This window comes from Pongo pygmaeus, chromosome 22 (genome assembly GCF_028885625.2).
Source record: "Pongo pygmaeus isolate AG05252 chromosome 22, NHGRI_mPonPyg2-v2.0_pri, whole genome shotgun sequence".
Taxonomy (NCBI): Eukaryota; Metazoa; Chordata; class Mammalia; order Primates; family Hominidae; genus Pongo; species Pongo pygmaeus.
The window spans coordinates 28674057-28686909 of NC_072395.2; the positions used below are offsets into that span (position 1 = coordinate 28674057).

Here is a 12853-nt window from a genome sequence, read left to right on the forward strand (position 1 = left end):
TTGACTTTCTTCACAGAATTAGAAAAAAACTACTTTAAATTTCATATGGAACCCAAAAGGAGCCTCCATAGCCCTGCCAATCCTAAGCAAAAAGAACAAAGCTGGAGGCATCACCCTACCTGACTTCAAAATATACTACAAGGCTACAATAACCAAAACAGCATGGTACTGGTACCAAATAGACCAATGGAACAGGACAGAGGCCTCAGAAATAATGCCACCCATCTACAACCATCTGATCTTTGACAAACCTGACAAAAACAAGCAGTGGGGAAAGGATTCCCTATTTAATAAATGGTGTTGGGAAAACTGGCTAGCCCTATGCAGAAAACTGAAACTGGACCCCTTCCTTACACCTTGTACAAAAATTAACTCAAGATGGATTAAGGACTTAAACATAAGACCTAAAACCATAAAAACCTTAGAAGAAAACCTAGGCAATACCATTCAGGACATAGGCATGGGCAAAGACTTCATGACTAAAACACCAAAAGCAATGGCAATAAAAGCCTAAATTGACAACTGGGATCTCATTAAACTAAAGAGCTTCTGCACAGCAAAATAAACTATCTTCAGAGTGAACAGGCAACCTACAAAATGGGAGAAAATTTTTGCAATCTATCCATCTGACACAGGGCTAATATCCAGAATCTACAAAGAATTTAAACAAATTTACAAGAAAAAAAAAAACAACCCCATTAAAAAGTGTGTGAAGACTATGAACAGACACTTCTCAAAAGAAGACATTTATGCAGCCAACAAACATATGGAAATAACCTCATCATCATTGGTCATTAGAGAAATGCAAATTAAAACCACAATGAGATACCATCTCATGCCAGTTAGAATGGTGATCATTAAAATGTCAGGAAACAGCAGATGCTGGAGAGGATGTGGAGAAATAGGAAAGCTTTTACACTGTTGGTGGGAGTGTAAATTAGGTCAACCATTGTGGAAGACAGTGTGGCAATTCCTGAAGGATCTAGAACCAGAAATACCATTTCACCCAGCAATCCCATTACTGGGTATATTCCCGAAGGATTATAAATCATTCTACTATAATTCTGCGCATACACTCGTATGTTTATTGCAGCACTATTCATAATAGCAAAGACTTGGAACCAACCCAAATGCCCATCAATGATAGACTGGATAAAGAAAATGTGGCACATATACACCATGGAATAGTATGCAGCCATAAAAAAGGATGAGTTCATGTCCTTTGCAGGGACATGGATGAATCTAGAAACCATCATTCTCAGCAGACTAACACAGGAATAGAAAACCAAACACCACATGTTCTCACTCATAATTGGGAGTTGAACAATGAGAACACATGGACACAGGGAAGGGGACATCACACACCAAGGCCTGTTGGGGCGTGGGGGGGCTAGGGGAGGGATAGCATTAGGAGAAATAAATGTAGATAGGTTTCATAAACCACTATGGCACATGTATACCTGTGTAATAAACCTGTACGTTCTGCACATGTATCCCAAAACTTATAATTTAAAAATTATGAGCATAATGGTACAGTCTCTCTATTTTGTTTAAGGGAAGTATCAAGTGAGAGTTTAGAGTGAATTATTTCTTTTAACTGCACAGTGTGATTCGTGAAGGTCAGAGTTGAGGTTCAGTGCAGTCAGGCTGGAAAGGTAGCTCCTGGCAATGAAGAGTGTGTGGATAAATAAAAGACGTGTGCTATTTCCTAAGTTTACTTAATATTCAGATTAAATGAAAATTATGAGCCTGAATGTGGGAGCCTGGAATGAATATGAGTCAAAGATCACATGGAATTAATGTATTATAAAATGATATACAAAATAGGTTTAATTGATCTTCCTCAATCATTCTTATTTTTCAGATCTTCAGGAATTTTACTGGGATAATTGTCCAAATAACTTGCAAGCATTCTATCCAAATGGTAAGCAGAACATCTTATTATGTAACCATATTTGTTTATTCATAATTAATATAACTTTCTGAGTATTGAAATAAGAAACTTGATTTACCTTCTTCACTCATGTTTTAATTTTTTTATAAGAAAAACTAGAATCACTAAATAATTTTTTTATTTTATTTAAAAATTATAATCCTGAGATGCAAATATATGGCATGTAAGCCTGGGAACTATTTAATCACTCTACTCTAAAATCTGGTAAAAGATAAAATTTCTGAAAATAGGCGACTGGCAAACATTTTGTAAACAATATATAAGAAGAATTGTATATCAAAATATACACATAAAACTATCTTTTCAGATAATTATGTATCATTTATTTTCTTATAGTGAAATCATAAAAATACAACCTATAGCCTTCCATAGATACATAATTAACTATGTTTTGAAATGATATCCAATTCAGTACCCTCATACATTTGAAACTTTGATAAGCTGGTCTATCTTCACTTTGGGGATCATCTTCATTAAGAGTTTCTTTTCTCAAGTTTTGAGGTGGGATACATGAAGTCATTCTTCTTTATAATTTTGTGGCAGGAACTATCTCCCTGAAAACTTTATGCTTAAGTTTGTGACAATCACACTGTCAGTCAGATGGTGCAAAGTCTTTTAATACTGTTTAACATAAGGGAGTTGTCTAAAATACAGATAGTTCTCCATCTGAGCTCATGACCCAAGCAATGTGCTTCAAAATTGCATTTATTGTATTTTTCTTATTACAGATGATATTATGTTCATAATGGATAGATAAATTAGATACACATAAATACAATTAAAAAACTTATTCTCACCACCTAATGTAACCTGTTAACCTTTTGTATAAATTGGTGAATGTTTTCAGTATATGAACACACAACCTACTGTAAAAATTCAAGAAATGAGTGTGATGATGATGTAAAATGCGGGTTCGCCTCCTTTGACCCCACTTCCTCTGCTGCTTGGGTATAAATGCCTGCTCCACCACCTGTTCTCTGCGTGAACTTGGGCAAATCCTTTACACTCTCTGGGCTGTCCTTTCTCATCTGCAAAATGGAGCTAATAATACATACCTAGCTGAAGGGGTTGTCTTGAGGATGAAATATGTTGATACAAGTTAGGTGTATAGAACAGTGCCTAGCTCATAAGTGTTAGATATTACAAAATTACTTATTGTATTTGAATTATTTTTTGGGATTCTTAAGATGTGCATATTTTGTATACTTATATCTCATTTAGCTCTATAATAAATGACATTAATAAATAATCTCATTATATAATAAATGACATTAATAAATAATGGTAATTGTTCTTCAGTTAGTTATTTTGTTGTTCCAGATAGAATATCATATTTTCTAAAAACAATAACAATTTTAGATACTTTTATTTTTTTCCTTTTTAGCATCATACTTTTTTCAATTTTGAGTTCACTACTTATTGCCTTGGCTATGTCTTTCAGTGTAACATGAAATAACTGAATAATTATTTGTTCTTTCTGATTTTATTAGGAATTACTTTCATGATTGTAATTTGATTTCTGTGTTGACTATTTGTATAAGTTTTATTCTTTTTCCTAAGAAGTAATTATATTCTTAATTAACTATATTTGATGATCAGAAGTTCCTGTTGATGTTCTATAAATCCCAATTAAATATAAATTAGTGTTTTAAAATCTGTTGAGAAGATGATTTGGTTCTCCTCTCTAGATCAGCAGATTTGCTAATATTATGTTACTCTTGCATAGCTGGAAGCTTACTTTTATTACGTACCTTAGCTCAATTCCTTTTTGTTTACTTGAGAATTTTAAAGAATATTCCAAAGTAAGAATGATATATACTATTTTTTATTGCTTGATATCTATGTGGTACTATTAAGGATGTTATATCCACATTGAACTTTACAATATTTGCCGTGGAGTTATATATATGTAAAAATTACAGATAGAAACCTTACTGGTAGAATGTTCAGACCACGGAATCTATTTTGGAGGTGAAATTTAGAAAAAAATGTTTTATTAATTGTTCTTTGAATTTTGTAGGAATTCTACTTTTATTGAGTTAATTTCTAGTCTGACATTTTAAAAGTATTGCTCATTTTGTCAAGTTTTTCATTTTACTGCCACATATTTATACACTACAATCTTTTGGTTTGCAAAATTATTGTTGAATAGGTTTGATAGACCCTTCATCATTTCTAATTTTTATGTGTTTTTCTTCATTTTTCACTGATATTGTATGTCAGAAGTTTCCCTGTTTTACAGCTTCTCTCAAAAAGCCAAAAGTGGAATTATGTTCTTGTTTGATATATTTATCTTCCTGACTTATTAATTCTGCTTAATACCTAGTGTGTGTGTGTATATATATATGTATGTGTATACATACACACACACGTATATATATATGTATTTATTTATTTTTTTGAGATGAGGTCTTGCTCTGTCGCCCAGATTGGAGTGCAGTGGCTCAATCTCAGCTCACTACAACCTTCACCTCCCAGGTTCAAGCAATTCTCATGGTGCCTCAGCTTCCTTGGTAGCTGAGACTGCAGACGTGTACCACCATGCCTGGCTAATTTTTGTATTTTTAGTAGAGATGGGGTTTTGCCATGTTGGCCAGGCTAGTCTCAAACTCCTGACCTCATGATGTGATCTGCTCGGGTTGGTGGATCAAAGTGCTGAGATTACAGGCATGAGCCATCATAGCTGTCCAAAACCTAGTCTATTTCTAATGCCATTTTTTAAATTCTGAGATTTATTTCTATGAAAATATTTCTAAGTGTATCAGGTTGTATACACCAGAGTTTGAATATGATTGATTTTTAAAATGTTTTGGAAATATTTGAAAACAATATGTAATCCTTGTCATAGACTTATTTGGATGTAGTTCTATCAGTTCAGCACAATTCATCATAATATTCAAATTTCATGTTCTTATATTCTATTTGCTGGACAGAGATGAGGCTAGTTTGTGCAAATTCTTAAAATGCCCAAGTGATCCATTTGGATTTATACAGTAGCCATAAAACTATTGAATGTAAGCTGGTGAGTTATATGAGTAGACCCTATATTATCTTTGATGGGTGTGAAAGGTCAACTACAGTTGGGTACGACTAAGGCCAAATAAAGATTTAAGGATCTGTTTATTTCAGCGTTTCTGCTTTTAGGAATGTGACCTTTAGAAATATCTTCCAGTCTTTGAAGGAAGTGTTTAGTGTTCTGAACCTTTCCAAAGGCAATTCCCGCCATCTTCTACTTTTCCTTCATCCAGTCCATTTCCTCCATCAGCTTTCCTTCTCAGTCCTTTTGTGACCTTCTGTGACATTAACTTCTTAAATGTAAAATATAATGACTTTGTCTCATGAATTTTATCCCCCACTTTTATTTTTAGAAACTTTGATATAGCTTGTAAAAGCCAAGACAAATTTCTACCAGAATTAGAGATATAGCATTCATCCAGCCAGCCATCAGACATTTTTGAAAACCAACTATCTGCTAGGCACCATGCTAAGAGGTAGAAAAAGCTGCCTCCCTACAAGAGATAGAACCTTTAACCTCCATACAAAAGAGCTCTTAATCTTTTGCTTGAATTCTCCAAAGTTCAGCATCTCCAACTGACATTAATATATTTTTGATTTGACGACCTGAAGACAACCAAAACATTAATGAGCTCAGTCTTTATCCCTAACCTACCTCTCCTACTATTTCCTATCCTGGTTGATGGCTGATATTAATCTATGCTAGAAACTTAATAGGCTGTCAATATATAATCTTTATTTAATTAATAATTTATGCTATATCTTTACTCTGTCCTATCCTTAACCAAACTTCATAAAAGTCCTATTGATCACATCTTTACATTTATCCCAAACTTCTCTTTACCTCTGTATTTATTACCTCAGTTTTAGGACCACAACATATGCCTTTTGATTTTTTATAAACCACTAATTATTTTTATATCCCTACCTCTTTTGTCCATCAACTACACTCCTACCAGAGTTATTCCTAAAATTTGCATATGATCATGACAGTCACCCATTGAAAAGTTTTTATGATTTTGCTTTGCTTAGAGGAAAAAGCCAAAATCCTCAGGATGCATTCAGTTTTCTTCACAACCCAGTACCAAGTTTATCTCTTCTCTATTTATTCCCTTTCTCCATCTCCATCATCCTCATTCCCCTGAATTTCATCACATCTAATTAATGTGCATTATGGCTTCTTCATACTTAGACCATGTTCTGACACATAGTGGGTATTCAACCAATGTTTGCTGGTCATTATTTTGAAAAGGCAAAGGGCTAGACTAAGCAGGAGCATATGATCAATCACCTGAGTAGGTCAGACTGAGAAGACAGTTTAGTTGTTTAGTTGATAACTTATTTGGAGTCTTCAAGTTTTGTATTGGAATACCATGGAAATGGAATTCATAAATACAACTTAGAAATGACCTAGTCTAAGCTATGTTTCCTGCATGTTGAGACCTGAAGTATCAGGCAGTTGTTCAGAATAATAGTTGCAGCTGTTTAATACTATGAGATTTACTGCTCCTGAATCTGTGGCAACTGAGGTAGACAATAGTTTGAGTCCTGAGTAGGAATTTAAAAGACATGATGAACTGTAACTATTATTGATAGAAGTAGATTATTCTGAGTTGATTCCAAACTGATTGCATGCATGTAATTTACCTCCAAGCGTGTATAATTATGATTTTTCCTGAGGTATCTATATGGAAGTATTTATGAGGATGCAATTTTCAGGATTTTTTTTTAAAGCATGTAATTGGATATTTCATTTGTAACCTCTAAAATTAAGGTTAGAAATAGAGTCATGAGTGCTTCATGGAAGACTTCAAATGGAGAGACAGTGAATTTATTTAGTAGCTGCTTCATACAACTTGGCTCAAATAGAGATTGTAGTCTTTCTCCTACCCTTTATCATAGGAAAAGCAGGCAGGATAGATTTTCCTTGTTATATTTTTGTATAGTTGAAAGTTTTGAATCAAATTTTAAGTCTTTACAATTATCTTTTTAAATTTTAACTGTTTGTTCTTAGTTACTTCTTTCTAAATGTCAAGGTATATTTATTTACTCTTGATAATGTGATATGTAGTATTCCACAAACATTGTCAGTGACAAATTTTTTGAACTAAAGAATAGATTGTTTGACCGTTCCAGTAATTAAGGAAACTAGATTAAATACACAATGGTTGCACTGGTTTTTCAAACATTGATGAAGTAAACATTATTCTCAATTGACTTAGTATCAAGACATTCTTCTCCCAGGTCTTGAAAAATAAAATATTCAACTTTCTGTTCAATTGAATGGAGAGAGCTATAAATTTTGTTTCATAGCTTTGTTTATATTGTATGCATTTCTCTAGATTTTATAGTTTTAGAAGATTATAAGCCTTAGGAATTCAAATGCAGTTTTGCATTTAAACTTATGAAAAATAATTTAGGCCCACACTGAAGATCTGTGAACACTTTTCTTCCAAAGAGGGGCTGTACTGTTTAAGTTTGAGAAACACTATGTGAAACTAGTAGCTTAAAATATCCCTTTCTAAATGTTAATATGGTTCCTATTGTACAAGGGCAAGTTTCTGAATATATAATTATAAAACCCTATTGATATATTGGGCAGTGTTTTTTTTTTTTTTTTTTGAGTGCATCTAACCCAATGTCCACATTGTATAAAGTGCCAGAGAGATTGAATGAATTATCAAGTTCATGGAGCTAGTCAGTGACTGACAGGACATAACTGTAGTGATAAATATATGCAAATAAACATGGCAAAATCATTCATAATAACTTTAATTATAACAAGAGAGCTGGGTCGAATCAAATTACATACAGGAAGAGTTAAAATAACTATCTGAATATTAAAAGTAAGATAAAATTTTGCTTGATGTAGGCTTTCTGGAATATTTAAATAAACAAAATTCTGAAATACCCTCTAATAAGTATTTCTCTATAGAGAGGTAATTATATTTAACAGCAAAATTAACATTAATCTATTTTCACTAATATATTTTAAATATTGTTTTGAAATACTGTTGTATTTATACAATGCAAAGATTGCTATTTTTATTAAAAGAATGTTTTCAAAAAATATTTTAAATTTTTATTTCAAAGTGACAGTTATTCAAATGTTGAATATGTTGAGTGTTTTGTCATATAACAATGTTGTAAAATATAAATGATTTTTATGTATAACTAGAAATATGTCATTCATCAAGTTATATGTAATTGGCCACAGCTAACTCTAAATGGGAAGATTTTTTTCTCATCCTATTACTTTTTTCTTGAGTATCTCAAGACATAATGCTTGTTTCTGTATTTAGACTTTTTTAGTTTCCCTTTTATTTTAGTTAGAATTATCTAATTGCTGCTGTCACACGAATGATATTATGTGACTAGAGAGAGGGATCACAACTTACCTCTTTATCTCCCTGTAGCCCCCCGTTTCTCAACTTTGGCTGCATGTCAGAAACACTGCAGAAGATTAACAAATAATCATGTATGGGTGATAAATCTTGATTTTACTGATAGCTTTACATATATCTACCTATGCCAAAACTTCTCAAATTATACACTTTAAATATGTGCAGTCTATAAAAAAAAAAAGGAAAACATACACTTATCATATAACCCACTAGTCTCCCTACTTGGGGGTGGGAAGGGGAAAAGTGGGAGGGTTCAAATACTCAGTTCCCATCTGCAGATATTCTAATGTAATTGGTCTTAAGTGAGGCTCAGGCTCTGATATTTATTAGAAACTTCCCATGAGATTCTAATGTGAATTCAGCATTGAGAGCTTCTAGTGAGTACTTTGCATATAATAAGTTCTCAAAAATAATTGTTCTCTATGTTATTTTAGAGACAGGTTCTCACTCTGTCACCCAGGCTGGAGTGCAGTAGTCAGATCATGGCTCGCTCCAGCCTCAACCTTCTGGGCCCAAGCCATCCTCCTGCCTCAGCTTCCCAAGTAGCTGGGAGTATAGGTGTGTGATGTGATATCACATCTGGCTAATTTTTATTTTTTGTATAGACAGGGTCTTGCTATATTGCTCAGGCTGGTCTTGAACTCCTGTCCTCAAGCAATCCTCCTGCCTCAGCCTCCCGAAGTGCTGGGATTACAGGTGTGAGCCACCATACCTGGCCTGTCCTCATATTTTAATTGAATACGTTTTTTCTTTAATTACAAGTAATGTAGCTTGGGCGACATGGCAAAACCACATCTCTACAAAAAATACAATATAATTAGCCAACCGTGGTGGTGCGCTCCTGTAGTCCCAGATACTTGAGAGGCTGAGGTGAGAGGATCACTTGAGCCTGGGATGTCTAGGCTATGGTGAGCCATAATCATGCCACTGCACTGCAGCCTGGGCAACAGAGTGAGATCCTGTCTCAAGAAAAAAAAATTACAAGTAATAAAGCCTTGAATACACACATTGAAAAGCCTTGAGATGTATAAACTATGCCAGAGGAAGTCCAGTAAAAGAAGTACTCCCAAATAGCTTTTTGCAAATATAGACATGCCACAGCCTTATAGGCATACATCTTTACTAAGACACATCATAAAAACACATCTGTGTGGTACTTTTGATGCATTTTGGGTAAAGACTGAAAAAAGTTCACAAAGATTGGTCAGTTTAAAGTATGGAATTTAACTCACAGTTGTCATCTTATTAATGGCTATTTTTTTTTGAAATTTCCATTTTATATAATACAGTAGTTTGCAAATCACTTTCATTTACATAGTATATGGTCATTTGAGTCATATTTATTTGTTTTGAACATGGACTTTGATGGAGACATTCCCAGATTTTTTTTTTTGGTATAAAATTCATTTCTTTAAACATCAGTTTATAATTGAAAATTTCAGTTTTATTGAAGTTTTGCTTCAAGACAGTTAAGGTTTAGTAGTGTTCCCATTTTTGTCTTTGTAAAAATATTTGCACATTTAATTTATGATTCAATTTAATTTTTCTGTTATGAACATGAGTGGGTAACAGAAAAAAATTAATGTCGACATTCGTAGTTAGAATTGTGGGTTTCAAAAATGGGGTATAAGTGAGATGACAGTCTCATCATACTTTGTATCTAGAAGAGAAACTGTGGCAAGAAAGATTTTATATTTATTTTTTGTTCTTTGGGCATAACCTTTATAATTTTAATCTTTTGGAATGTATATATTTTGTGAGTCAGAATACTACAGACTATGCTGCAGTAATAAACCATCCCCACATTTCACTGATTTATCTCCACAAGGGTTTACTTTTCCTTTCTTTTTTTTTTTTTTTTTTTTGACAGAGTCTTGCTCTGTTGTCCAGGCTGGAGTGCAGTGGCATGATCTCGGCTCACCGCAGCCTGTGCCTCCCAGGTTCAAGTGATTCTCGTGCCTCAGCCTCCTGAGTAGCTGGGATTATAGGTGCTTACCACCATGCCCAGCCAATTTTTGTATTTTTACTAGAGGCAGGGTTTCACTACGTTGGCCATGCTGGTTTCGAACTCCTGACCTGGAGTGATCTGTCCACCTCAGCCTCCCAAAGTGCTAGATTTACAGGCATGAGTCACCACCCCCAGTGGGTTTACTTCTCATTTATAGAGCAAGGGGTGCTCTGCATGTTATAGTTACTTGGAGCCCAGACTCAGGGAGGCACCATATTGACTCATGTGACAGGGAAAGGGACACTGATGAACAGTAGTTCACTGTTAATACAAGTCACATGGGTACTTCTCATTCAAAAGGGGTGAGAAAGGCACATTCCTACTATGTGCCTGGGAGGAGAGGAGAATTGGAGTGTTTGTAAATGAGTCCTAGAGAGACCCACAAACGTCTTCTAATGGATGAGATACTGGATGACAGCATATCTTTTTCTTCCCAACATAAGCCTGTATTGTAAGGAAGGTAGAATCTTATCATTGCATCTTCTCAGATAGGAAGCTGAGAATCAGAATGCCTGGACAGCGTCACTATACACCCACAGCTAGTGAGAAGAAGGATCATGTTTATTATGTCTTTATAGCATAATTATGTCTCCACATATTTCATTGATATGAAACCTGTACTGTGTTCTGCTACTTTACATTCTATGATCCTTTTACATAATTGCTACTTTATTTTATAATCAAACAAAGAGCCAGTTTATGATAAGCACAGATTCTTAGGTTTAAGTGTGTAAATTTATAACTATTACTATCGGTTTGTCTTTTATACTTTCCTTTAAACAATATTTTTTAGTGTTAAAAATTATTCCTACCTTCAGTCCACCTTTACATTTTCACTAAAAAATATTCTGTTAAGTTGAAAAACGAAGCAAATCATTGCCACTGGACACCATATTTATATCACTGGGAATGATGTTGTTTCTCAATAGGATTTAATTTTATCTGAAATTCCAAATGTTTCCACTGACAATATAAAGAAAAAACAAAAACAAGAACAATCTGCTAATGAACAGTTTCTGAAGGGACAGAAGGGAAGTTTTCCAAATGCAAAGCTCAGCCAAAAGGGAGAATTTATTGTTGTTGTTGTTTGTTTGTTTCCTGAGACAGAGTCTCACTATGTTGCCCAGGCTGGACTTGAACTACTGGGTTCAAATGATCCTCCTGCCTCAGCCTCCCAAGTAGCTAGGATTCTAGGCAGATGCCACCAGACCAGCTCAATGGGGAGGGTTACTAATGCAATTTTGCTACACCAAAATGGTGGCATCTATTTATTTACTTATTTTAATAGGAAGAAGTCAGAAGACTTAATGAATCAAGCATTACTTATAATTATATTGTTTAATACAACAGTATGAGCACGGACTTAAAAATGCAGAGATGAAGTATAAAAGCTTCCTGGAAGCAAACATTGTTGGACAGACTTATAATGTGTCAGGTTTTTCAAACTCATTTTCTATAACTTTCCAAAGATGCTGTCAAATGAAGGATGAGTCAGGTTTTCCATAAAAACATCATTCTAATTTTGTAAAACAGTGTGGCTCAAAACTATAAATTGGGCTGCCAAACTATTTCTCTCATCTCTCAAATGTTTGATGGTTTGGGAACATGTAGAATCCATTATATTTTGTTCATTAAAGGACTCCATATAATAAAGTGATTTATTGTGACAATTTAATTTATTGTGATAATTTAAAGTTTGTGATTCAATGGAAAAACACCATTTTTTTCATAAATGTGATGTAATAACATAATATTCATCATTGGGTGCACAAAAGAAGTTTATGGATATATGACTCTGCTGCTAAGCTATCAGAAGGATTCGTGCCCCTGTCACTCCACACACGCCTTAGAAAGATAACAGCCATGATTTTTGATATGTAAAGTCCCAACCATTGTGTGTTCGGGAATCTGTCTGCATCATGACACAACGGTAGAACTAAGCCATAATGAATGATTTAGCTCTGTTTCCTCTTTCTTCACAATGTGCCCATGATTCTCATACCAATATGCCTTTCTTGGACTTATCTCTGAAGTCTGTAGGAGATAACTTCCTCCCCATTACTAGTCAGCAGGGGGGCCTGGGTTTCCTTGTTTGGAGCTGCAGGATATTTGTTCTATCCTGTTTATTGCCAATGGGGGGCCCTTTTTCTTCCCTACAGTGAGCCTTTTCATCTGCACAGAGGGAGATACAAAATCGGAAATGATCTTAATTAAATGTTTTCCGTCCAGAAACAACTAGTCCACTAACTTGATCTAGCGGACCTTCTTGGAGGTGGCACCTCCAGAGGTGCGTTCCCTCCTCCCTCTGTGGTGAGATTGCAGGTAATAGACCTTATGACAAACGACAAGGATAAATATTTATCAGGGCACCGAAGAATTTTTGAGTATCTACATTTATTTACATTCATTCCTGTGAACACGTTTAACCATGTGAGGTGTTATTAGTACTCACCGCTGAAATTTTTTCCTTTA

At 34.4% G+C, this 12853-nt stretch overlaps 1 protein-coding gene across 4 annotated transcripts in view; it reads left to right on the top strand.

Annotated features, from left to right (window-relative positions):
* Positions 1 to 12853, top strand: part of LOC134738946 (uncharacterized) — a 419251-nt gene that overhangs the window by 35226 nt on the left and 371172 nt on the right. For all 4 annotated transcript variants that reach the window (XM_063659646.1, XM_063659647.1, XM_063659648.1 and 1 more), the window contains exon 2: positions 1865 to 1924. In XM_063659646.1, coding sequence (XP_063515716.1) covers positions 1865 to 1924 — 60 coding nt within the window. The remainder of the gene's footprint in view (positions 1 to 1864; positions 1925 to 12853) is intronic.